The sequence below is a fragment of the Daphnia magna genome, linkage group LG2 (assembly GCF_020631705.1).
Source record: "Daphnia magna isolate NIES linkage group LG2, ASM2063170v1.1, whole genome shotgun sequence".
In the NCBI taxonomy this organism is placed as follows: Eukaryota; Metazoa; Arthropoda; class Branchiopoda; order Diplostraca; family Daphniidae; genus Daphnia; species Daphnia magna.
The window spans coordinates 4,713,455-4,738,425 of record NC_059183.1 but is presented as its reverse complement, the minus strand read 5'-3'; the positions used below and the strand labels follow the sequence as shown (position 1 = coordinate 4,738,425).

The 24,971-nt window shown below is 40.8% G+C and overlaps 4 protein-coding genes and 4 long non-coding RNA genes across 19 annotated transcripts in view; 3 read left to right on the top strand and 5 right to left on the bottom strand.

Moving 5' to 3' along the window:
- The window catches only part of LOC116918069 (box A-binding factor), a 14,028-nt gene extending 11,243 nt beyond the window's left edge, over positions 1 to 2,785 (bottom strand). For 3 of the 5 annotated variants that reach the window (XM_032923732.2, XM_032923735.2, XM_032923736.2), the window contains exons 1-3: positions 2,170 to 2,785; positions 830 to 1,607; positions 117 to 378 (exon numbers count right to left, since the gene is read on the bottom strand). In XM_032923732.2, the coding sequence (XP_032779623.2) occupies positions 117 to 378; positions 830 to 1,603 (1,036 nt within the window). In that variant the 5' untranslated portion in view covers positions 1,604 to 1,607; positions 2,170 to 2,785. The remainder of the gene's footprint in view (positions 1 to 116; positions 379 to 829; positions 1,608 to 2,169) is intronic. The other 2 variants (XM_032923734.2, XM_032923733.2) reach the window with 2 other exon arrangements.
- Positions 2,190 to 24,971, top strand: LOC116918073. The gene is made up of 3 exons (XR_004391389.2): positions 2,190 to 2,330; positions 2,408 to 6,833; positions 23,862 to 24,971. It is a non-coding gene; the product is annotated as an uncharacterized LOC116918073 (long non-coding RNA).
- Positions 3,958 to 10,243, bottom strand: LOC116918070 (transcription factor GATA-4). 4 transcript variants are annotated; one of them, XM_045168689.1, is made up of 9 exons: positions 9,726 to 10,240; positions 9,528 to 9,652; positions 9,161 to 9,457; positions 8,945 to 9,088; positions 6,576 to 6,748; positions 6,239 to 6,403; positions 5,810 to 6,164; positions 4,876 to 5,378; positions 3,958 to 4,844 (listed from the first exon to the last, which is right to left on the bottom strand). In XM_045168689.1, the coding sequence occupies exons 1-8, from the start codon at positions 9,920 to 9,922 to the stop codon at positions 4,912 to 4,914; spliced, it is 1,923 nt and encodes a 640-aa protein (XP_045024624.1). In that variant the 5' UTR covers positions 9,923 to 10,240; the 3' UTR covers positions 3,958 to 4,844; positions 4,876 to 4,911. The 4 variants fall into 4 exon arrangements, with proteins under 4 accessions (XP_045024624.1, XP_045024626.1, XP_045024623.1 ...); XM_045168691.1 differs by having other exon boundaries at positions 3,958 to 5,378; positions 9,528 to 9,649; positions 9,726 to 10,243; XM_045168688.1 differs by having other exon boundaries at positions 3,958 to 5,378; positions 9,726 to 10,239.
- Positions 10,915 to 11,791, bottom strand: LOC116918074. The gene is made up of 2 exons (XR_006642872.1): positions 11,621 to 11,791; positions 10,915 to 11,546 (listed from the first exon to the last, which is right to left on the bottom strand). It is a non-coding gene; the product is annotated as an uncharacterized LOC116918074 (long non-coding RNA).
- Positions 14,466 to 16,108, bottom strand: LOC116918072. 3 transcript variants are annotated; one of them, XR_006642863.1, is made up of 4 exons: positions 15,937 to 16,108; positions 15,774 to 15,837; positions 14,845 to 15,713; positions 14,466 to 14,782 (listed from the first exon to the last, which is right to left on the bottom strand). It is a non-coding gene; the product is annotated as an uncharacterized LOC116918072 (long non-coding RNA). The 3 variants fall into 3 exon arrangements; XR_004391388.2 differs by having other exon boundaries at positions 15,315 to 15,713; XR_004391387.2 differs by having other exon boundaries at positions 14,466 to 14,767; positions 15,315 to 15,713.
- Positions 16,902 to 20,211, top strand: LOC116918053 (F-box/WD repeat-containing protein 5). 2 transcript variants are annotated; one of them, XM_032923718.2, is made up of 14 exons: positions 16,902 to 17,182; positions 17,254 to 17,374; positions 17,439 to 17,596; positions 17,678 to 17,851; positions 17,923 to 18,246; positions 18,306 to 18,417; positions 18,477 to 18,555; positions 18,613 to 18,863; positions 18,925 to 19,054; positions 19,122 to 19,235; positions 19,307 to 19,427; positions 19,507 to 19,598; positions 19,664 to 19,768; positions 19,837 to 20,211. In XM_032923718.2, exons 1-14 carry the CDS (start codon positions 17,108 to 17,110, stop codon positions 19,979 to 19,981), a joined length of 2,001 nt encoding a protein of 666 aa, XP_032779609.2. In that variant the 5' UTR covers positions 16,902 to 17,107; the 3' UTR covers positions 19,982 to 20,211. The 2 variants fall into 2 exon arrangements, with proteins under 2 accessions (XP_032779609.2, XP_032779610.2); XM_032923719.2 differs by having other exon boundaries at positions 16,903 to 17,182; positions 18,634 to 18,863.
- Positions 20,217 to 20,683, bottom strand: LOC116918068. Its single transcript, XR_006642871.1, has 2 exons — positions 20,546 to 20,683; positions 20,217 to 20,480 (listed from the first exon to the last, which is right to left on the bottom strand). It is a non-coding gene; the product is annotated as an uncharacterized LOC116918068 (long non-coding RNA).
- Positions 20,696 to 24,971, top strand: LOC116918061 (tumor protein D54). Of its 2 annotated transcripts, XM_045168697.1 has the most exons (6): positions 20,696 to 20,838; positions 20,914 to 21,062; positions 21,122 to 21,270; positions 21,621 to 21,680; positions 23,406 to 23,568; positions 23,642 to 24,971. In XM_045168697.1, exons 1-6 carry the CDS (start codon positions 20,826 to 20,828, stop codon positions 23,810 to 23,812), a joined length of 705 nt encoding a protein of 234 aa, XP_045024632.1. In that variant the 5' UTR covers positions 20,696 to 20,825; the 3' UTR covers positions 23,813 to 24,971. The 2 variants fall into 2 exon arrangements, with proteins under 2 accessions (XP_045024632.1, XP_045024633.1); XM_045168698.1 differs by lacking the exon at positions 21,621 to 21,680.

Here is a 24,971-nt window from a genome sequence, read left to right as displayed (position 1 = left end):
AAAGAAATTCGAGTGGTTTACGCAACAACGAAGGAAATGAAACAACAAAAACAAAGACAGCCGAAGTTCAACAGTTAGAAATAGTCCTATTGCAAAAAAAAACATTGTAAAGGTACCCGAGTCGTAAGATGAGTCATCTAATTCTCCCTTATGATTGTACAGGTCCGCTCGCATGATGTAGCGCGGAGCCAATAAAGTGCTATACACTTGCTGATGATGACCACCGCCTGAATGTTGCTGTTGATGGTGTTGCTGTTGTTGGTGCTGGAGATCGGGCGTCGCGGATGACGGATGGCCTTCCTCGTTACGAGAGTGATGAGCGGATGGCCCTCCTCCATTGCCCGTTTCTTCCAGGTCTACCTGCCGAGCCAATGTCATCTAATAAGACACGCAAACAATAAATAAAGTATGACATAACAAACAACAGTCCAAGCGCTTGTCACTCAAAACAAAAATGTTAATACGCATTTTAAAACGTTTCAAAAGTCAAAGCCTTGTGTCAAGATAGTACGAAAAAAAAAAAAACACTTGCGTACACGTATTGACTTTTATTTTCAAATGTTACCCGATTTTCTTATCAAGACAATAATCCCAACAATGACATCTTTATCTTCCAAATCCCGTATAACGTCACCGAGTTCAGTTTTTTTTAGATTAAAAAATCCCAATAACAAAATCTAAAAAAATGTATTTCTTACGTGAAAATGAAACCCACTAAAGCTCACGATAAATGGGGAAAAAAAAGTGTTGTCTTACTGATTAATTTTACCTCCCTAATCTAACGAGTTGCACGTAGAAAACCGAAAATCACGTTCAACGTTTTATTTACCTGAAAGGTAGCCAACCGGCTTCCTAAATAGGCCGACGTCCGGCCATCTTGATCGTCTTCTTCACCTTCCATCATGATGTAACCAGTCGGGACGCCTGCGGCGGCTGCAGCGGCGTCCAGCAGCTCGGAATGCTGCACCGGCCCACCGCTTTGCTTGTTGTGATGACCGTCTACCATTTCTCTGTAACGGACAGACTGGCCAGCTCCGTTTTCTTCCGTATAGTGATGCTGATGATAGTAAGATCCTTCCGACGCCCCCTGATGATTTCCTTCGACGACGCTCTCTTCCACGTAGAGCGACGTGTTACCCGCGTTTCCGTTGCCGGATTCGGACACGCCCAGCTGATGCTCTTCATTCACCGTCCCTTCCAGGGCGCTGTCTTGATGCTGCTGGCGATAATCCGATGTTAACGTGATGGTGCGCACGTGTTGAGTCAGTGGAGGAGGCGAAGATCTTTGATGTTGCTCCGGATCTGATGGCGCCGCAGAGGAACCACCAACCTCCGGTTCGTGATCGGCAGTTGGTTGTTGTTCTTCTGTCACTTGAGGGCTGCCACTGGATTCGATTTTCAAATTGACGGGATTCTCCGTTGCAGTAGAATCAGGTTCGACCGAGTCTGCGGAAGCGACCGGCATTAATGGCGGAATAGCCGGATCGTCGTGTCTCTCCGAAAGCAGCGGTTTCTCGTCAGTTGTTGATGATTGTTTGCTGCTCTCCAATCCAGGGGCATCTCCCGCTGACTGGACTTTGTCAGCATTCTCGTTGTTTTCCATTCTGCTAAATTGTTCGAGGTGTTTTGAATATGAAATTTAATCAAGTACTTCCAATGACATCAAATCCATTCGACGAACAATTAAGAGATAAATGAAACAATGTTTTCTACTTGAATCCTAATCACAGATTAGACAAGCAAAAGGATATTAGGCCCATAATAAATAAAATTGCTTGGCGGTATCGTCATATGTGTAGTAGGGGGAGGGGGGAAGGGGAGGAGTGGCACGTGCAATAAATAAGCTGATGGCAACCCTGATGTTGACTCCCGGTCGTGATACTCTATCTTGACTGAAACTGCACTTTTCAATGGCGACATCCAACGATGGTGTCGGTGATAGTCTTAACAGTAGTTTGAACTGATATATGAAATATACCGGATAATGGCGTATAGGATATGGTGGGGCAGACAAGAGACGGCAGAGGTGTGAGGGGGGGATAAGTGGATAACATCATCTACGATATAGTTTGCCGGGAGATTGTTGCTCGCTGTACATATACCACTGCTAGTCATTCAAAACGGAAGGACTTGAGCTGTGGCCACGACAATCAACTTGTCTAGTCCTACCTTTTTGTCGGTTCTCCAGTTGTGAATGAAGTTGTCGCTGATGGCGTGCAAACTTGTCTTCGCCAAAGACTAACTACACATTTACAACGCGATCGAGTTGTGTGCTGCTACAGGTGAGCAAAGTCGGCTGCCAACTGCCTCTGCAACCGCTTGAACTAAAGGTAATTTAGCCAGCCTTTTTTGTGTGTGTGTTGTTTTTTTCTTTCTCCCCTTACGAAAAACCCTCACGCAGTTATAGTTCTTTCTCTCTCACACGCTCCTTGTGTAATGCACTGAAGCCGGTGTCTTGTACTACGTACGGCAGGGCACTTTGTAGGACCAACCTATTCGTTCGGCGCGTCCACCGCAAAATGGAGCAGCCGCCCAGTCGGACTATGTTCCCTCACTACCTCCCCTCGCTCGACTCTCTTCCTCCTATTGCCTTGTCCGTCTGTCCAGAACGTCGCTTATACCACTTACTAGGAGGCTTATAACACACTCGGCAGGGTCGTGCTCATCGCGATGGTTACGGCACACACACACACACACAAAAATGGCGACGTCGTCAGCCGATGGCACTGGACATTTTAACTGTCTCCGAAGAAAGTTAATCGGTGCGAATAGGAATTATGGAAAAACCACCCACATTAAAAAATGGAATATATTTGAAACAATTTTAGGATAGTTTTTCTCTCTTTTTTTTTTTCTTTCTGTTTTCACTCTTCATTTCTTATCAATTGTTGTATCCGTGACGACGCTATCACCAACCGGAGCAGGTAAATATGTAGACAGCAGACCGTATTTGTAACTGGTTGCAAGATAAGAAGACAACAAAAAAAAAAAGGCCAAAAACGAACGCAACGCAGTCTGAGCTCGCAAGAGTTCTTATCAGCAGTACATATAGCGCGCAGTGTGTGTAGACGGATCGTCAAAGATGATGGGGGGTAGGGGGACGTATGAGCAGACAGGCATATTAGACACAGAGTTTAATAGGTTAGTTAAATCATTGAAAACAAAAATCCCACACAACACCCGAACGGGTGGGCGAGATTTGCGAGAGACATCGGGAAACAATTTGATAAAAAATTTTTCAAAATTCTTGAGATTCATCGTCGATGTTCATATCCAACAGTCTAGGCAAAGATATATATAGGCAGTTTGCCGTTACAATGAGCGACCGTGAACGTGCAGATATCCGCTCGACATCCGGACTATTCATTTCCTAACGGCTATACAACGTTTAACTCGAGCGTCATTTTTTCGTGCCAAGGTGTGTACGTTGTAAAGATAAGACCAATCTCCAATCTTCCATTAGCGACGTGTGTTGTGTAATAATCCAGTTAGAAAAATAATAAATGTAAACTGGACCACTCGAGAAAGCAAACCGACAACCCAGCATTTTCTGCTTTTTGTTTTATTTTTTCGTTCTAAAATAATAAAATGCCCACCCTTACAAAAAATAAAAATGGACTAGATCTGTCAAGTGTAGAGCCGTTGTTGTACAACAAATGAAGTCATACAGGAGAGAGTAAAAGTAAAAAAATAAAATAAAATAAAAGGAATTCAGGTCAAGTCAATATCCGATTTAAGCTTGACACAGACATAGGAAAACAGTTTCCTCCTCGGCTCCATATATTTAGGCTTAACTAACAAAGGTGGAAAGTCTTTTCTTTGTAGCGTCTTCTCTTCCGGAACTACCTCCGGCTGTTCCCAATTTATTTATTTATTTTTTTTTTTCAAACACGTAAAAGCGTATAGCCTCATTCACGCAATCTCTACAACGCTAAATAGCAAATGTAGTACTGCATATCAGATACAAACTTGTGGTATATTCAATAATCGATCGTTAAGACGGGAGAGTTATACAGGCCACGTTTTCAGGTATGACATAGACCGCGAATTGTGTTTTTTGCTTCCTAATCAGGTGATTGCAATCAGAAATGGGAAGGTATAGAACACGATGGGTCTCAACAACAAGAATTGCGTAAACATACACTCACGTCGAAAACTGTCACACAACAAACGCCGCAAAAGAATCAAAACGTTGTGAATGATATTATTTTTTTTTAAAGAGGAAAGACACAAACGTGACACGAAGAGATTACAAGTGCACTTGTAGAATATGAGATTACTATCATCAGCATTTTGACGAGAATTTCAACTGAGAAAAAGAAAAAAAAAAAAGGCAAAATGATCAATAGAGAAAAAGAGGAGCATCTTATTGAGAGGTGGGCGGATAATCGCCTGGAACAAAAACAAAACACGGGAATAGTAGGGTCAAAATGACATGCAAAAATGTCTCGTAACGTCTCTGTTTCTTTGGTCTCGGCTGTATACAAAACGTCTCTATTTGTCGAACATAATTTTTTTCCCAATTTTGAAAATGGGATTTTAAAAAAAAGGTCGACCTGAGATGCCCAGTGATTCACGAAAAAATCTTGAAAACAAACTATAACTAAGCAAAGTACGCTAAATAATAATAAGCAAATACAATGAATAAATGGTCAACTAAAAAATCGCACTGCGCTGACGCAAATACAAAAAAATGAAAAAGAAACGAACTAGAAAGCACTCACCAAAAAATCGTAGTCACACTCAACTACATTTTGTTTGTACGTTAATTGTAACAAAAAAAGACAGTGAATACAAAAATTATTTAAAAAAAAAAATTAATCAAACCCCCCCAGAGCATAAAATGTCGACACGAATCATTTGGAAGCCTAATAAAGTCAATTTAGATTATTGGATTTTTAAAAGAATTTTTTAGCTGGACATGAGCGACTGTTGTTGATCTCCGGAGCAATCTTCGGGCGAATGTTGTTGTTGTTGTTGGATCACATTGCCGTAATAATGTTGTTGCTGTTGTTGGCTGTTGGCCGTTGAATAATAGGCGGAAAAAGCGCCGAAATCGTTATTATTCAAACCGCCACTAGCGCCGGCAGCGACGTGGCCACCAGTTTGAGACGAGATCATGTTGTTGTTGGGACTGACCGAGCCCGGATACGAAGATGAAACGGGTGAATTGTTACTGCTGTAATGTCCAGCTCCACTGCTACTACAACCGGGCTGTTGATGTTGTTGGACAGTCATGTTCATGGCCGCCATGGGTGGTAGATCGTAACACGGTTGGTGTAATTGTTGTTGATGGTGATGATGGTGGTGTGATTCTACCGGACTGGCGTTGCCGCTAACGTACGGCGACGTGTTCTCCGGCGACAAGCAATCGCCATCTATCATAAACAAAACAAAAAAACACATTTTATTTAATAAATATTGAATTAAAAACGCTGTGAAAATTGAATCAAATGTGAATATTTGAACCCGGTAGTTTTGCAATAAACTTTAACTATTTCCCAACCAATCGGAAATTCTTAAGAGGAGGGACGTGTGATGAAAACATTCAACCCATCTGACAAAAAAAGAAAAATGCAATTTGAGACCACTCGGGCTTATCAATTTTCTACGAAATGGATCCGGCCAATCACCATAAGGCGAATCCCACTAGGATTGAATCCGTTTTCAACTACGACAAACAAACCCGGGCGAAATTGGAGGATTGCCAAAGGACCATTGCAGAGGTCATCGTTACAACACACGCGTCTACTCGACTAACGCATGAAATAGAAACAAAAAATGTCTACATTTTTCACTTCCTATTTACCATTTAGAACTGAATGTTCGGTTTTGATCAAGTCGCTGTGATGAATGGGACTCATGCTGTTGACAGGGTCCTGGTGGTGATGATGGTGATGCTGGTAAACTAACTTGCCATTGCCGTTGCCCATCATCATGGAAATCGGAGCTCCGTACGCATTGGGAGAGCCAGGATTCAAATGATTCGACAGACTAGGTAACGATTGCTGCTGCTGCTGCTGCGCTTGATTGTGGTTCATATGGTGATGCTGATTCAAGTGGTGGCCGGAATGGCCAGCCGAACTGCCTGAAGATGTCGGAACGGCGCCCATTGCAACTTTGCTGACAGGTGTGGCGTCTCCCTTTCGCTTGCGTTTGCGGGTCTGTAAATTTCAAATTTTTTTTTTTTTAATTTTAATTCAATGACATTCAACGAATTTTTCAATTGTAATTCTACCTGGATGTTGTCCTTCTTCATAGCCAGCGGTCGGTTAACGCCGTGCAGTTTGAAATAGAGGCCGCAAGCGTTGCAAACCGTTTCGCCCTGATTATTGCGACGCCAAAGGGACGTCGTCGTTGTGGCGCAATTGGCGCACCGTAGACCCAAACGTCGAGTAGTCGACTGCAATGCGAATAACAAAGAGACGAAGAAATTATCGTTGGTGTCGAAATAAATGTCGGATTAGCTGCAATGATAAGCTTTTGTTTTGCTGCTAACGTATACAATCAGATAAAAAAAGACTTAAGTTCTTACTGATTGCTATTACGTTTATTGCGAGTTATTAAATAATTACCAAGCGGCGGGTTTGCTTGATGAGTGGCCGCTGTGTGCCGTTGTTCATTTTGTGGTAGAGTCCGCACGCGTTGCACAAATAGTGTCCAGTGCCGTCGCGACGCCACAACGGAGTCGAAATCGAGCCGCAATTGACGCATTCACGACCGTCCACCTGCTCGTAGTCCTCGTCTGCTTTTGAAAGTTAGATTCAAAGAAATCAAATGTTAGTATTACATTTTTGGGAATGGGTCAAAGTTAACGAAAAAAAAAGGGGGGGGTCGGAATAACCTCGTTATTTCTCATGTTAACTAACATTCTAACACTTGAAAATGGAGATTTACCCCCCAAAGAAAGTGGTAAATGGACCACGAGGAGCTCTTTTTTAAATTTTACACACGAGTGTGCGGTAATACGAGCAAAGAAGTTAACACTTGAACCTGCTGCTAGTAACCCAAGTCTCCTCCCCCTTTTTGTGTGTGTGTGTGTGTCTTGGACGGCTCACACATTTGTAACTCGCGCCCGGCTGCTGCGTGTGTGCATCGGTAACAAGTGAACAAGACAATTTACGACTTTTCATCCCAAATTACAAATTGTTACATGCAGCTAAGAAGGAACAAGAATCTCTACACTTGACAGGTTGATGTTACACCTCCTTATTCTTACATAAATTACATTTTTTTTTTTTTTGAATCCCCAAATTTGAAGACACGCACGATCTGCTCACCCACAAGCAGAGTGGCGCAGCGGAAGCGTGCTGGGCCCATAACCCAGAGGTCCGTGGATCGAAACCACGCTCTGCTATAAAATATTTTTGCGCAAGTTAAATTCAAATTGTACTCGTTGTTCTCAGTTCAAGTTAAAACGGAATGAGGAGGGGTTCTTGTTTCCTCGAGTTGACAAAATGGAACGGGATCTCGAATTTAACATTTCTTCATGCCATTCGATTTTGTTTGAAGCTTTGGAAAATGGTAGACACCATAATAAGTAGGAAGAGAGAAGCGTTAGATCATTAAATCACACAGCGCCTTTCTTTCTGTGATGCTGATAACCTAAGCGATGCGCTTTGCGTGACCTTTTTCTCCAACTGTGTGGTAATTTGAATCCCCCTGCTTCCAACACCGACTTGGACAGCTATGGATGTATAAAGCCCCGGGATTGCGCGCTTCTTATTTTCTCTCATGAATCTCTTTTTTTTTTTTTTCTGTGTGTGTTTCGTTATTATTTTCTAGTCCCCCCCCCCCTTCAACACAAACAAGTTAAAGCAAACTAAATTGGCTTGGGAAATGTCATTTGAAAAAAGAATATATGTATATGATGCTAAATCATGGTAACTCCAATAGAATGGGCTCCGGGGATCTTTTTTGTGGTCTTATCTTTTTTTTTTGGTTTTACTCTCGCAAAAAAAAAAAATGAACGCTGACCTCTATCACGTCCCAAGTAGACGACGTCAATTTTTCGACTGGGTGTCAGCAAATACGGTAGCAACACACGCGAGAGCCCTTCCCTTTTTTTTAAATTTCTTTTGAAAATACAAAATGGATGCTCAACATCCAATTCGCTTGCGAGATGAAATCGAAAAGACGCTGAGTATATTGGATTTGAGTTTTTCGCGGAAAAAAACGAGTCAGCGACGAGAAGGACGAAGGGGGGGGACCCTCTTCTTGCCTCGACGTGGAAAGCTTGTTTCTGCGAAATTGATCAGCAAACATGGATATAGACGACAGCGTGTTTGAGGTCGCGGTTTGTGTTCCAGCTGAACACAGGAGAGGGGGGACAACCTAGTGATACTGTTGACTCGATCTCAAAAGAGGCCGAACACATCGACGATGTCTCTCGTCAAAACTCTTGACCACTCCGTTGGCTGGCCGTTTGTTCCGTCTATTTTTCTTGTCCTTTTTCTGACCTCGAATGACCTGCTAGAGATAGGCCGTGGGCATGTAATGGTACAGACTTCTACTGGGATACTATAAGATTGGCACAGGTGCGCTGAGTCAACTGCTGGGACCCCCTTCTTTCTCTTTTAATGTATACGTATATATTTTTGTGGCTTTCCTTGCTCGCGTCTTGGCTCCCCCCTGCTCTCCACTACACACAAAACTTCCTTGTGTTTGGCCCTTTTTTTTTTTCTACGCGGCGTGTGTGTTGACAATACCTCGGGGATACCGCATCGATACACAAACTGTATACAATAAGTTTTTCTTTTTGTTCCATCAAACAAGACCATTTCTTTTTTTTTTTTTAATACATGCCATCCATCCCTTTTTTTTTCTTTGTCCATCCCGCCCACGAAAAGAATAGAGAGAACATGTGGGTCGATGATTTGCAATCGATTCGTTAAACAACGCTGTGATGGTTTGCTTAAAAAAACATAAAAAGGGCGTGACTTACTGTTGGTCATGGTGCAATAAGAGTTGAGCATCATCGATGCTGGACTGCCTCCGTATTGATGCGGAAGATGGTGACGGTTGTTGTTACCCGGCCCGCCGCGATTTCCATTGCCGGTCCATCCGCTGCTCGAACTGCCTCCGAGATCTTTCAAAAAACAAAACAAAAATGATTAAGTATTGATGTCGAAATGAATTTTGTCGTTTAGTTTTAACTCACTGCTTGAATCGAATGGCGGAGAGGATGGAACATTAGGCCACCCGGCAGCGGCGGCGGCTGCTGCAGCAGCTGCAGCCGCTGCGGCCGCCGCTGCAGCTCCGTAGTCGCCGTACGTTGCGGCGTAAGGCGGTAGGCGAGTAGTAGCAGTTGCGGAACCACTTCCTGCCGTCGTGCTGTTGCCGTTGCTGTTTCGAGGCGACGTCGGCGTCGATGGCACAGAGCTGGCCACGCTATTGTAACGACTCATAACTACGCCATAGTTCGACTGCTGTTGAGTCTGATGATGATCCATCGAACCTGTTGAATCAATTTCTTTTTTAAATATCGAATGAATAATTAACGATGGAATTGAAAAATACGGACGTACCCTGAGCCATCCAGTGATGATTGTTTGATGGTCCGTCGTAGTAGAGCACAGGTGAGCCGACAGGCCCGGAATTATTGAGACTACCACCTGTCGATCCTGAACTGTTGCTGTAGTAACTGCTACTGCTGTTGATTGCACGTCGTAAGAATTTACATAAGACCGATCCGTTGAAATTACTTTGAAAAGCGGCAGACTCACCTGAGCGTAATGTGCGCTGATTGCGATGTTGTCAGATGGCCGTTGTGATCGTCCTGACTGCCAGGACTTCCCTCACAATCTGGATGATCGTGGTGATGATGGTGGTAGTCAACACTGGCCGAAGAACTGGCCGGACCGGCCGTCAAGACAGTGTCCGGAGCTTCGGTTTCAGTTGGAGTTGGTAAACCTCCAAACATTTTTATTTTATATATTTTTTTCTAACTTGATGAGTTGATTACAAGAAGATGGAGGTGGAAAAATGAAATGGGATGATGAAAAAAACGCTGCGATTGTTAACTTTTGGGTCACCGCGGGTTGAAATATTTTTCTTGAAAAAAAAAATGTTATCTAACAGAAATGAAAATGTGCACATGCGTCAACTTGAGAGCCAGGCAACAGAGTGAAGAAATGGATGGTCGGCATGCGCCATGATACATCGACATGGATCTCTTCGCCCATTTTTCTGCTCTGTCCCTCCCCCTCAGCCCACAGGAGGGGCCGAAGGCGTGGCTTCGGCTCATCCACGACTGAGCACCACTGACATCCAGCAATGCTCATTCGACACTATCCCCTCCGTTTTTACTTTTCAAACATTTTTCTCTCGATATTTCGTGTTATTTTCTTCTCACTTAATTTCATGTTTATTTCGAAAAGATTTCGTTCGACTTTTTTGTTTCTGTTTCCATCAGGAAAGTGAATTCGGTTGGATCAGTTTCCCGCCGCTATCACCGCAAAAATCCCATCCGTGAAGTTAGGGTTCACCACATACGCAGCCGAACCGCTGAACGAAACAACATTTTCTTTTTTTAAAATAGGCATTCAGTATTCCAACAGACTGTTTGTTTTGTTTTTTAAATTTCTCCTTCATTTCCTTTTTTTTTTCGTTTACCCTTACGACCACTTTACCGCAATTCGCCGCTGTTATTACACAAGGTATTCTCGGCGTGTAAACATGTCTCCCGCATTGAATTTGAATTCATTTCCTTCTCCTAAAAATAACGCGAAACGTTTATTTTGTTAAACATATATTTTTAAATCTATTTATTTGTGTGTGTGTGTGTTATTAAAGGCCAAATATCAGGACGATTTCAATAATCGCTTGTTTTCCTTAGCTTTTTTAATGCACTTTTAATGTTGTGAATTAAAGAAGACAAAAAAAAAACAGAAAACAAATAAATAGTTGAAGAAATTAAACTTAGATTGGTTTGTATTCACTTTTGGCTAGTGTGTAATTAGTTTGTCGAACCCTTAACGTCTTATCTCTGGGCGGTTTCTTCAACTGCACCAAGAGGATGGAGATGGTCCAGAAAGGAAAAAAATAAAAAAAAATATATATACGTTTATGAAATACAACACACACACAAAAAATACTAAAAGAAATGGCCAAGTGTCAAAACAATGTCGTCCTGTAACGGGGCGTTTTTTTTTTTTGTTTTTTTCATGTCTTAAGTTTTTTCTAGTCAACGAGCGGCCATCGTCCCAGTCTCTTTGGAGGAGAAATAAGAAATTAAAAAAAAAATGCAGTTGAAATTTTTAGGAAACGGTGGTCAACTAAATATACGAACTGATATTACGATTGCGTAAGACATCAATCCGCCCATAATAAAACGGCGATCCGATGACCCAGACATCAAAATAAAAGACACTTTTGATGATGATGCTGTAAGACTTGCTGAAAGTAATTTCCAATGGCGATGGCTTTCTTCCCGCCGAGAATTCGATATCTTGATGATCTGAAAATGCTAGAGGTTGAGAATAGAAGAGAAAGAAATCCAGTAGCACATTTTGTATCGTCCCAAGAAGCGAGAAAAAAAAAATTCCCTAATGACGGGAGGAGAAGAAGAAAAAAAAATGAAAATTGTTCGAGATAACGATTATCTTTTTTACACACTTACGAGAATAGGGCCCTCATCATCGCAGCGTACATGCAAATATTTGAACAGTGGCGGAATTCATTGAAGCACTCACACAAAGACATAAAAGAAACCAACGACGGATGATGGCGAGGGTCGGGGGGGTATAATAAGTTGCAGTCCTCGTCGCTGATTGGTCAGATTCTTATCTTTGCTGATAACAACTAAAAGAAAAAGAAAAGATTTAATGATCAACTCTTCTCTGCTTGAGATGATTTAAAAGAGAATCTTTGATTCTCATGGCTTTTCGTTTTAAATGCGCAGTTTGATCGGGTTAATCAGCCAAGTTCAGCACGCGCACAACTGTGCATATATTTACTATTAGGCACTTGAGCTTTTCAGCAAGTTATATGCTTTCGCCTATCTTCTCATTTATTTCATTTTCTTCTTTTTCTCGTCGTCCTTTCCCTTCCTATTACGAGGAGAGAGTGAGTCAACACGGTAACTTTGACTGCGTTCCGGGCCATCCAAGTCTTCTATTTGAACAATTATTTTGTTTTTTTGAAACAGAATATATATGGCACGCGCTGTTTTTTTTTTTTTTTCATCGCCGTAGTTTTCAGTACACAGAGAAAGGGAGCTGTGTTAGCTAAATGAGCGAAGAAGTGGGGGGAGGCGGAGGGCGGATATCCGAGAAAAGTAAAGAAAAGAGGGAAACGTCCGGATGTCTTCCGAACGGGAAGAGAGTGAAAGCAGCATCCTACACACCTGTGTAGGTGGGATGGGTGGGTGTACCTGTTTGTTCTTCTTCAACTTGACCTAGTAGACCTTTTTCTGTACGCCTTCCGCATCACGAATGTAGGCCGTAACGTCCAGCTTGTCATCTTATCCTTAATCTTTTATATTAGCAAGATACAATTATGCTATATTGTTCTACAACAACCTTCTTCATTCGACGTTAGGAAGGACGAGGTGTTTAAGCTAACAATAATGCGCATCATTTGAACTGACCGACCGAAAGACTCCCCCCTTTTTTTTAATAACAATGTTGCGCATTATAATGATCCCAGTGGGGCTGTCAGTGATTAAAGGAGTAGCGATTGCTCTAATACTTTTGATAGTTAAAGAGATTACGTGTGCCACTGTTTTGTCCACATTGTTTATAGTTATTCAATAACAAGCATTAAAATGTTGTATTTTGAAACATTTCCCCTGGATGCTGTTAGTCCAAAAAAGAAATGAAAAAACAAAACAAACTGTGTTTCTAATTTTTTTTTTTTCTTCAAGCAAACCCGCCCCCCCCTTTTCCGACGGGCCGGACGCTGTGCGTGTTTGCCTGATTTTGCGCTGGCTGCTTGTGTATATATGGGCGACACACAGGCAAAGAGACTCGGTCCAGCTCTCATTTTCTTTTTTTTTTTTCGTTAGTAGATGTTTTCTATTTTAAAAATTTTCTCTTTTTGGTTTTCTTTCGTCTGTGTGTGTGTGTGTGTTAGCCTCCCAGTTTTTTTTTTTATCTCGTTCAACCATTTGCTTGCCGAGGGACTCCCTCTTCCTTCCCTCCTCCCACACCAGTGAATATCCTGCGAGAGGGCTTCTAAAAATCGAATACAATAAGCTTCAATGTTCATCATCTTTATTTTTCTTTTTTTCTCGTTTCAAATGCGAAACGGTCCATAATGAAGACCAAACTGCCGAATCACGCGCTACTTCTTTCTCCATATGTTCACAGCGCAAGAACACACATGCAGCTCTCTTTCATCTTTAGACACACACACACACACAAAAAAAGAAGATGTCCGATGTCAAAGGGTCAATCTCGCTGAAAATCAATCCCGCAAATCAATATTCACTGTTTCTGCAAAAGAAAGACTGCGTTTCGTATATATATTGACGCGCAGTGTATCGAATTTACACTTGCGATGCTGTATACGTGTCCTATACATCATTCAGCACGAATTGATGAAATTAAAAATTAAGTGGTTGCATTTTCGGTTCAGCACAAATTTAAATTTGTGGTAGCACGAGTGAATGTTCGGTTCTTTTCCAACATATCAAGGATTGCTTGTTGATGCAGAATATTCAAATTTATTCCGAATATATTATAGACGAGAATTCGTCAACCATCGTCTTGAGAAAAGGTCACGAGTTGAAAGTAACCCAACACTCAGCCGAAGAAAAAAAAGCTATGCGCTGAATTTATTTCTATTTATTTCGTTTTTCAAAATATTTTCCATCTTTCTTCGGAGAAATAGCGTCGATGTTGAGCACTTCCATGTTATGCATCTTTTTTTCTTTCGCCAAAGAAAAAGAAAAAATTGAAAATTAAACACGGGTACCACTGTAGAAGAAAGATCGGGTTGCATCACCCAAAGTCGTTGGCTACGTGCAACTCTGGAACGTTGACGTAGACGCATCGATTTCCTGCATCCATGTCGTTTTACACATCCAACAATCCTCGTCATTCACCGAATCAAGGATAAGATCAACTAATTACTGACGCAATTGAATTGTCGTTTTGAGTTCCTATAATCAAAATAAGACATGATCTAATTTTTCATTCAAGCACGTTAAGTAATAGAAGACGCCTCAAAGCCGGAACTGGTGACACACTCAATGACGCACGAAAAGAACAGTGAAGCATCAAACGGAAAACTCTTTTTGTCAGGGACATTTTTTTTTTTTTAAATTAAATAAAGTCTTTCTCTCATTTGCTAAAAAACAAACGAGAGCGAAAACAAGTGTTTGCGGGCATGACATCAGACCCTGCGTCAACGCCCGTTCTTCCTTTTCCCTACCAAATGCGTCGTCAACATTTTTGTTTTGTGTCCTTTTGCACAGCTGGAATGTCCACTTACAAACATGTCCTGATACAATGGCCAATACAACAAGTTTATACATTTATTTTCTTGGCACATGCTGGACAACCAACAAGGGAATACCCTATAGGAGAAAACGGGCTAGTAAAAAAAATAAAAAATAAAAAAAACAAGCTGAAGAATGGCCAATGATTTGTCTCGCAGGTGGATGATGATTGGGATGTGTTGTGTCCACGTGCGTGCACCGGGTGCTGTCAGCCGAACGCGTGCGATGATCATCATCGACAAACGACCTCCCATGTTGTGGGTGTGTTGCTGCCGCGGACAATTGAGTGGGGACACGGCTTTTTAAGGAAACCAATACCAGTACCTAAAGAATAGAAGACTATAAAGAAAGGTGAGTATAATAGGGCAAACATTCAAAGCTGAACAGGTGTGTCATCACACCTGAGATGAGTATCCAATAACAACAAAAGACGCCGAGCGCACGAGCGCGCTCTATTTAATTTCGTTTGCTAGTGGTAGGCAAGTCTATATACTATACACAAATCAATTCTGTAGACCTACACACATTAAGGGAAAAAAGAAAATAAAGTGGAACCCCTGGTTGATGGTGTCAATGCGCGAAAAAGTCTATGATGACCTCTTCTATTTCTCCAGTGTTTCTTTTCTTGACCCTCCACAGAAGAAAAAGGAGTGAGACATGACCCTTTTTACCCTCATCTCTTGGATGTGGTATGGAAGCTTGGGCACCAGAGGTTCGATGATTTACAACCCCTCGTTTTTTCCTTTTTTTTTTTTTTTTAATATACTAGTGCAGCAGCGTATCTTTAGTATACATTTATTTTTTTCTTATTCGAATTTTCTTGCTATTTTATTTTATTTTCCTTTTTTCTTTAAGGGGAAAGAAGACGCACCATGTGCGAGTTTGCTTAGCGATTAGGTCTGGCTCTCTACACAGCCTTCCTCCGGCTCCGCCACCGCCTCTTCCAACCGCCCCGAAGAAGTAGAAGATGAAGAACATAAAAATTGGTCCGTCTGTGTATTGCTGATAGCAAAGAAAAAGAAAAAGAAAAAAAAAGAAAATAAATTTCCTTCCTCTCTTTTTCAACTAGCGTCAGGGTTGTTGGCTGTGTGTCTTTCCTTTGTTTTCCCTTTTTCTCTTAAATATGTGTCAAAACATTGAAAACGGACCGCCTCCCCTCTCGCTGATGACTCAAAAGAGCAGACAGAGAAGCTTATAGTTTTTGAATTGGACAAATTCATCATAGCCTTGGTTCAGCCTTGAGTCATAATGCCAAGTCCAGCTATGTATTCTGTAAGCGTTTGACAACATTTTTTTTTAAACTGTGAAAATGTCATTATGAAAGATATACCAATAATAACGAAGACGTCCCATTGTCAAGTTCATTGCGACCAGAGTAACTGAACTTTACCTGACTAGAGAAAAATGAAAAAATAAATAGTTGAGATAAAAAGTCTGGCGACGACCGTCCATCGTTATCTTTTTTTGTTCTTCCTCGAAAAAAGTTCACATACAAGATAACGATGGTGCTATTCCTCTCTTTTGCTGTCTAGGATGTATTAGAGTGTGCGTATAGAGCCGATTCCGCCTCCTCCGTCTTCCGGCCAGCATTATTCGTCTGTACATACACGAATACACCCAAAAAGTAAAACAATCAGAAAGCACAAGCGGTCCGTGTCACAGGAGACTCACAACTGGATCAACAATAATATGTGGAAATACGTCCTCCTGCATATGTAGCTCTAGATGGTTCAAGGTTGACGGAGAGTTTGCGTCCAGCTTGAAATACTGTTATGAACGTGAAACGTCTTACAGTCACTGAGTTTATTTCGTAGAAACTTTAGTGGCATTCATCATCATGCGTCTTTTTAAAAATCATAATTCAAGAAAACAGAGTTTAGACTCGACGTCGCCCGATATTCAGTCACAGTCGGAGCCGTGACCTATGAACTGACCATTGCTCGAGCTAGTGGCTTGACCTCTTGGTTCAGGCAACGTACACGTCGGCGAGAAAATTATTTTGTTTCAGAGGCTTAGACGCAAATGAAAAACTATTCTCATCCAACCATGGCGACAAAATATCACTCATTATGGGTTGACGACAAGAACGGTAGCAAATTTCGAGCGTAACGATAAGGGAAAAATCATAATTACCATAGTTGTTGTCAATATTATACAGAGCAGAGTGGCGCAGCGGAAGCGTGCTGGGCCCATAACCCAGAGGTCCGTGGATCGAAACCACGCTCTGCTAAACTATTTTAATTTTTTGTTGTTGATTATTTGGCGATTTCTCTGTTAACCTACATCCTGACGGACATTTGCTTGATATGACTTACACTTTCTGCAAAGTCAACCATAGATTGACCTAAAATCAATGCTTTAAAATTAATTTTTTGCATTATACAATTGTTTCAAAATCTTCAGAAGAAAGCGACATTACTCCCATCTACTGGCAGTTTTGTCAATTTTGAGTACTCACATTAAAAGGTTTTTGTTTGTTTTCGTTCTGTTTTTTTATATATCTACCTTATCTTGTCGTTAAACTGTAAAAGATTCGTCATTCCAGTTTATCGAAAAGGGAAATTTTTCACCTGGATTAACATGTGTATCCGGAATAAATGGGACGTAACTAGGCGCTTATTACGTCTGTGTTAATGATTGCGTAAAACCGAATTTTAAACTAAGATGAACTCGAAAAATTCTCCAAGTCACCTGCCTGATCATGTTTTACTGCAGATTTTTCGATACCTCAAAGCAGAGGCATTAAATTTATCTTATCTTCCATAATAGTTAGAACTTGTTTACCAATACTTCTTTTTCTGAATTTCAAGGACATTCTGAATCTCTCAAGTGTGTCTCAAACCTGGTACAGAGTATCTAAAGATGAACTATTATGGAAATCTCTCGTGAAAAGAGACTGGAATGTAAATCCAACAATTGGAATAGCTCCTGGTACCTACTACATATTCTCTTCAAAAATTCTTCATTCCTCAACAATATTATGTTTTTAATTTAGGCCAAACATCATGGTTTAGCGAATACCTAAGGCTATGGCAACATACACCAATATTAGAAACAGAAGTACTGAAGGGCCATACCCATCAAGTGCTTCATGTCAGTTTTTCGCACAATGGGAAGTATTTTGCCACCTGCTCGAAAGATGGTTATGTGATGGTAAAATACTCAAATCAACATTTGTATGCATTTGGTGCAACTTTTTGAGTTCTAAAAGCATGCAAAACTTTGTTTTTCTAGCTTTGGGATGCTGGTTACCCTGCAAGAATCAAACATTATTATGATATGAAAGTATACAGTTGGAAGAACACTCAGTTCAGTCAATTCAATGAATCAGATACATTGCTGTTGGTATCAGGAGTTCATTTTGGAAACCATTCAAATACAGGCGAAATCGCTGTTTTCAATCTTGAAGTAAGTAGATTGATTGCGAACACTAAACATTGCTAGAAACAATTTATCATTTTCTGCTGTAATCCACACAGGAGGATTTTGTCATCCAGTGCCGAATGTCAAACAAGCCGTATGATTTTTTCGGTACGTGGTACAATGACAATTATCTATTATCGGGTGATCTGCGCTGGCTTGCCCATCTCGTAAGCACGTCAGTCGTGTGGTTGAATCGAGCGTCGCAAGAATCAGACTCTGAATTCACCTCCATTATGAACCGAATGTTCAAGTTTTATAATAGAAGCGCTTCGTCTATCCGCTCAATCACGGTAGCAAACTGTCGTTCTTTACCTCAACGTCAGCCGACATCTTCTTCGCCGACACCATCGAACACGTCTGACGATTGCTCCTCAAATAAAGTATTCCTTCTTGATCGGCTTGTTATACTATTTGACATAACAAAATTTTTGCTTTGCAGAGTTGTCATGAGACGGGAAATCCAATTTCGCATCCCGACCTTCCAACAGCTGACACCAAGACAACAGACCGCAGTTCACGTAAAGAGGAAGACGTTTTTTTTCATAACTCAAGTACGACGAAATTTTACGTTCTCAGTTAGCATAAATGAACTCTGTTACGTGTGATATAGCTGAAGGAACCTTATGGCCAACTAACTCGGGTGAATTTCAGTCTTGGCGACGAGATTCGCCGAATATTACGGCCGCCAGGTAAAAACATAACCAAACAAATTTAGATGAAACTAAATTTCGTTCCATGATTTCAAGTTTACTATGTAATACTTCCAGAATGGGAAACAGGGATTATGAAACTAAAGAGGAATCTAAAAGCGACGACGACGAAGTCGAGAAGGAATCAACCAGATCAGATTCCCCATTAGCTTGCTCCGGTGCTGAAGCTAGTTCCCAACGCGCAGAGTCAGAAGCTACCGACGATGATTCGGAGGAAGTACTGGATCCTCGTGAAAAATTCTTGATTTTCACTATGGGTTCGCGGACTTATACCCCACATCAAATAGGTCTTGTTGTAATCTCCCGTCTTCTGTCCATCGGTAATCAGTTTGTTTTCTTCCCTTTCAGGTTTAAAACGAATATCTCCGTTTACATTTTGTAATCGGATTGATATCGGCCCAAGTTTAGCTGAACGAGTTGCTATTCAGAGGCAAGAACGGCAAGCCTTGGAAGAGTCATTAGCTCTAGGAATCCCTCCGTAAGGCGGTTTGAATCTTATTTGAAAAATTTGAATGTTTCAAACGCTTTTTGTTTCCCTAAACTAGACCCGAACCCGTTTGGCAAGACTTTGAGGCTGTCGCCGATCGATTTGATCCAATTGATCACGTCATTGATTTAAACGGCCATATCATTGGAATGTCTTTATCTCCAGACCACAGGTATAATTATGCGATTCTCAAATTTCGTCCTGATCATCAAGAATTTTTGCATTTCTTGATTTCCTTTTCAGATATTTATACGTAAATGTCCGGCCCTGGCCGCAAGGTTGTATTATTGAGAATCCCCTACAGCCGCCACCCATAGCCCAAGAGATTGACATTCACGTCATTGATCTAGTCACACTAAAGCAGGTAATAATACAAATGAAACTTAGATAAGCAAATGATGGCGCAACGGGAACCATTACGGTTTTGCATTTCTTCCTCCCAGGTCGGATCGTTATTACGGGCCCACCGGTCTTTCACACCTAATGATGAATGTTTCTTCATTTTTCTGGACGTCAGCAATAATTATGTGGCAAGGTAGAAAACAAATTTCTTGTTACCTGACTACTTCTAGTCTAATTATTTTTTGTTTGCATTATAAGCGGTGCGGAGGACAAATATGCGTATATATGGGACCGGCATTACGGCGTCGTTTTGGCCAAATTTCCGCATCAAGATGTCGTGAATGCCGTTTCATTTAACCCTAGGTTTGCATAGATTTAGAAATGAATTTGAAAATCTATGACAAAGATCATTCTTCTCTTTATTTGGGTAGAGATCCAGAAATTTTGATCACTGCTTCTGATGACTACACCTTAAAAATTTGGCGTTCTCGGCATCGAGCCCGCCAACTTAACCTGCCTTTGGTGGACTTGCCCGTTGGTATGGAATTTCGCCAAAGGTCTTCACTCTTGAATTAGAATACATTTTAAAAACCTAAATATACTCAACGACATGGCAATGAAAAGTGGATGAAACGGTTCGTTCTCCATTGCTCAGATATTATTTCTGCATTGTCTGTAACTGAGGCATTTATTAACAAAATTTCGCTTTCTTGTTGCTGTTTACGTGTGACCTCTTGTTATAGTGCGTGTGTGTTTTAAGACAGCTCAAGAAAAAAGTAAAACAAAGGATGAAGCAACAAACATAATAATATTTTTTTTTTATTTGTATTTTTTTTTACTGTCTTATTCGCTGGTCTCGACAGAAATGGTCTTATTGTAAGCAATGCCCCACCCAAATAGGTAGATGTTAATAGCAGAATGATTTCATTCTAGTCGAACCGCACCCTATTTTGGATGACTAGACGAATAGCTGGACAAAGAAATGACAAGCTGACTCATAAATGAAACAGGTACAGTCATTAGGATTCGCATCTGCCATGGTTGTCTACACGTAAGGTGTTACGCATTTTCTGCCCTATTTTCCAACAAATGTTGTTAGTTAATTTGGAAAATTTAGCAAATAACAGACTTTAGCTTTACAACTTTTGACGAAAAAAAAAATAACAGCACATTCAGCTTCCATTATCTGTGGAATACGGTATTAATAAGTAATAACTTCGTGTTTCCAGGTAACAATATTGAAGTTTTGGATAAGCGGCAAACACGCAAAACGAAGCCGGTCCAAGTACAAAAGTTTTTTGCGCCCTCTGTGGGGAAAGACGACACGTCACATATGCTGTTTTCGTCATAAAGTGCTTCTGCTTTTCCGGTTTTACCTTGAAATCGCTACTCGAAAGTCGAAGAAATTCACCTCCTCAACATGAACAATTCTGGTAATATATCTATTATTAATTTTGACGCCTACATTTTTTCTACATATTAATCTGTCATTTTCAAAACTGCCACAGCGTCGAATTCAAATAAATTTCAAGATGAACCCAAAACTCCTGACGTGTCTGATGGTATGGGAGAATTTCCCATGTCCCAATCGTTCATGAATTTATCCATCGAAGAACAAGAAATTAAAAAGGAAGAGTGGAGGAAAGAATTGGCTGAGGTACTCTTTTTCCTTTAGTTTGATGAATTGCCTATGGTTATAAAGAAACTGTGTTTTAGGTGGAGTATGAAATTCAAACAATGCGCCAAGTCTTAACTTCTAAACTAAGGAAATCATCAGAACTTAAAAGAAAACTGGGTATCACTGCCTGGGGAGAATTTTCCAATGATATTTCGCAGGGATTGAGAAATGTCAAGGAGACTTCCACGTAAGTACAAAGTACCCAACAACCATCAGGGTTTTACAAGTTTATTTTTCTCAATTTATTTTTAAATGTTATGCACTATGTTATTGTCCTGACCTTTCTGTGTTATTATTTCTTATAGTGGTCGAACAACAGCATAAGGTTAAACATAAGCAATTACAAATTGAAGAAAGCTAATTGATAAACCAGTTCTTATGTCTAAAAGGTTATATTGTCAAGTTTTAAAAGTAGTACCAAAGAAAGTGTAAAGAACTTTAAGCTGTTGTTCGAATGTGGCTTATATTTTCATACTTGGTTGTGCTTTCTTTAAGTACCAGTAGTTGTTTTGATTGCTTGTTTTTGGTTTTTGTCAGCTTCCAAACTATTGAGGAAAAGGTGGAGGAGGTTTCCAAGGCGATTTCTAGTGCTCCCTTGTAAGTATGTCGCTTCTTGTCTTAGTAGGTCTTTATTTTCACTTGCATACGATTTTTAGTTTTTTTGCAAGAAAATGTTCCATGTTGAGAACCAAGCATCTGGCTCGATACGGTAACATAGTTCTGTGTGTAGTTATGTGTACAAGTAAACCACAAGGAAGGTGGGCTTTTTATGTAGAGCCAGCTGAGAATAGAGAGCGTGAGTGGTTGCGCGCACAGTTCTGTAAAATAGCCTTGCGCGTGGCCATCGATCGGCGTCGTCACTGGGCGTCTTTTCATCGGAATCCATTCGTTAAAGAAAGAAAAGGCCAAAAAAGAGGGAAAACGGGAAGGAGCAAAAAGCAGCTCGTCTCCCTGCTATCGGTGCCAGTTTGCCTCTCTCTCTCCGCGTCAAAGTGTCTGGTTTCAAGTCGCTTATTCGACTTGAATTAGTAGGAGAGGAAAAAGAAAATTGATAGGACTTCCATACCGATTCCATTTAATCCACATACATATCTAATCAAGTGTCATCGAATTATTTTCTATTTCTTCTATTGATCGCAATCATGGACGCCGCTCGTGAAATGTAAGTTGGTGCTCGCCTTTTCTCTTCAACCGCCCCCTCTCTTCGTCACTTACTTTTAGTTTAGCGATTAGTGTAGGGGCAACTTGTTCTCTTATTTGGAGGTATAATTGGATTGAAAGGTGCCTATTACTCGAAAGCGATATTCTTTCCTGATGATGCTCTAAAGCCGGTTTTCTAAATCAAGTTCAGGTTAAATCAACAGACGTTTGCTGACAACATTTGGTGTCAATTGGATCGTTTACTTCGTTCTTTTAGCGCGTTTAGCAAAAAAGAAACAGAAAATCATCAAGAAACAGTTGTTGCAACAAAGAGTTAAATGTCTAAATCTATCTGGGCCATTTTGAATCTCCATTCTTTGATATCCAGACTGTGGAAAGGCTTATAGGGGTAAAGGGCAATCTGGGCAGAAGAGAAACGGAAAGAAGAGGAGGCAGAAGAGTGGTGGTGGTAGGAGAGGGGGATTTGTGCCACCACCCCCTCTTCCGCCTCCACGTCCTCCTACCCCTATATGCTCCAGCATTTCCCAGAGTTGCAAAGCTCGTCGTTCGCACACCCCCCAGACCCCCTCTTTCTCCTACTTCCTCCCCCACGAAAATATCGACTCGACGTGCTTGACTATTCGTATTGATTTCCGTCTGTCCGTCCTAGCAAACTCTCTCCTATTTGCGCCCGTTCACTCTTGTTGAGAAAGAAACATTAATACAGTTTCCCAGCTCTCTTCGTCTCCTTCTCATATCCTTTGCCATTTATTCTTTACGTTTTCTCTTTTTTTTTCATTATTATTTTCTTTATTTTTTGGTCCGACTACTAGATCCTGTACGTTGTATTGACCGATCTTGGATAGAACAAAAAAAAAAGCTGCACTTTTATTAACTTATATCTTTTCCTCCTTTGTGGTTGTTGTTGCTGTTATTCATATACTCTTTTTTCCCTTTTCTGGCTCATACACCGGGCTGATTGCGATCGATCCACTCAACCGAGTCCAGCCCGAGTCTTGCTTGGGGTTTTATGCTTCTATGCACAAACAACTGGGCAACTAAAGTCCCGTCGATTTTCTATTTTGCTTAAGTTTTGTTTTTTCTTCCTTTTTTTTTTTTTGTATACGTGTTTGTGTGAAACGACGACACATTTTGTAACTAACCAAAATGAAATATTTTTAGGTACCAAAAAACCGAAACTGCGCTGAAGACGACAGCAGAAAAAACGACAACTTTCCTTGGTGGTATCACTGGAGGACTATCCGCCAAAATAGGAGCAGTTAAGAATTCCGACACTTTCCGTTCCATGGAGGAAAGAGTCGGCTCAGTCTACACTAATGTTAAGGTAACTTCCTTGATATAAAAAAAAACAATGAGAGAAGAGAATTTCGTTATTGGTTTTTTTTTTCTCCTTTTAGTCTAAGGTGGTGACGTCACGTTCCAGCTCATCTCACGAGTTGGACGAAGCTCTCAAGGAAGCCGAGGCCCAGCGAGAAGCTGCCAATTCTGGTGGTTTGGTCGTCTCGGGCTCGTCGTCAACTGCTACTCCGACCACTACACCAACCCAATCGGAGAAGCCAGTGGCCTAAACTATTAAAAAAAAAAGAAAAAAGGAACAAAAAAAAAAAAAAAAAAGAGGGGGGAGAAAAACACAAATGGGATCCTAGATCGAGAAACTGGTCGTGTTTGATCTCTTCGGTTGCAAAAAAAAAAAGAGAGAAAAAACAAACCAGTTTCTCAATTCCCAACTCCATTAAAGTCTTTGCCGTAATCAATTTCTTTTCACTTTCCTTTATTTCATTTTTATTATTATAATTCTTTGCGTGCGTTTGTTGTTTCGAGGGAAAAGGAGCTATTCTTCATAATGTATCCGCAGCCGTTGGGATAATTTTAGAGGGATCTAATAAGATGGTTTCTTTATACATCAGCAACTACATGAATAAAAAACCAACTGAAGTAACTGCCAACTTTATTAGTAGCAGCATAAGGGAAGCTAAAACGAAAAGTAATAAGCTAGTAACGCCTAAGTGGTGAATGTGGTTTTAGGGATATGCAGGTCTGTTACCTTCCTTGATTTCCTCTCGATTTACGAGTGTGTTGGTGTTCAATCCTATATCTGTCACCTCTCTTGCACACGTCGTTCGCCGCCCGTGAAAACTGGTGATGAAAGAAAGAGCGAGAGAGTAGAAACTGTGATGGCCGAACACGACTTTGTTGACTTGCACTCGTTTAATTTCTTTTTTTTTTAAACCCCTACCCACTTAACCTCTTTACATTATTCACATTGTTCAATCACGCAACCACCCGCCATCTTTCCTTTTTGCCTCCCCTGACGAATCCCATCGATGGCACTTTTCCCCCTCGATTTTCCATTGGTTTTCCATGTTGAATTTTGTTTTCTGTTAAGTCTTCGCAGAAAATCTGGGAAAAAACATTTCTCGGTTACAAGAAATGAAACTGTTCGTATCCATCTCACCGAAATTTCCCAACTCTCCAGTGGTTCGATTTGTTATAAAAACTTATTTCTTAACATTTTTTTTTTTTGCATTTTCTATTATCGTTTAGCTTTGGGAAGCGCGGAGTCCTTAAAAAAAAATGTCATCTGATCTAATAAGTGTTTTTCCATCGTTTCGTTATGTCGAAATCTTTCTGTCGGCCGATTTATCTATTCGATCTTTATCTTCCTTAACTACAGAAATAAGTCTGCTCGTTTCTCTCTCACTGGAAATACAACGTTTAGCTTAATGA

What these genes read in the sequence shown, in the direction of transcription:
- LOC116918070 (XM_045168689.1), bottom strand. Translation starts at nt 9,922, where the DNA reads ATGTTTGGAGGTTTACCAACTCCAACTGAAACCGAAGCTCCGGACACT. An exon ending in TCAAGCAAACCCGCCGCTTG is followed by an intron (nt 6,404 to 6,575) that starts GTAATTATTTAA and finishes TTCGCATTGCAG; the next exon opens with TCGACTACTCGACGTTTGGG. An exon ending in TGAAGAAGGACAACATCCAG is followed by an intron (nt 6,165 to 6,238) that starts GTAGAATTACAA and finishes TGAAATTTACAG; the next exon opens with ACCCGCAAACGCAAGCGAAA.
- LOC116918053 (XM_032923718.2), top strand. Translation starts at nt 17,108, where the DNA reads ATGAACTCGAAAAATTCTCCAAGTCACCTGCCTGATCATGTTTTACTG. An exon ending in TCGCTGTTTTCAATCTTGAA is followed by an intron (nt 17,852 to 17,922) that starts GTAAGTAGATTG and finishes TAATCCACACAG; the next exon opens with GAGGATTTTGTCATCCAGTG. An exon ending in TTATACCCCACATCAAATAG is followed by an intron (nt 18,864 to 18,924) that starts GTCTTGTTGTAA and finishes CTTCCCTTTCAG; the next exon opens with GTTTAAAACGAATATCTCCG.
- LOC116918061 (XM_045168697.1), top strand. An exon ending in GGAGGAAAGAATTGGCTGAG is followed by an intron (nt 21,063 to 21,121) that starts GTACTCTTTTTC and finishes ACTGTGTTTTAG; the next exon opens with GTGGAGTATGAAATTCAAAC. An exon ending in GCGATTTCTAGTGCTCCCTT is followed by an intron (nt 21,681 to 23,405) that starts GTAAGTATGTCG and finishes AAATATTTTTAG; the next exon opens with GTACCAAAAAACCGAAACTG.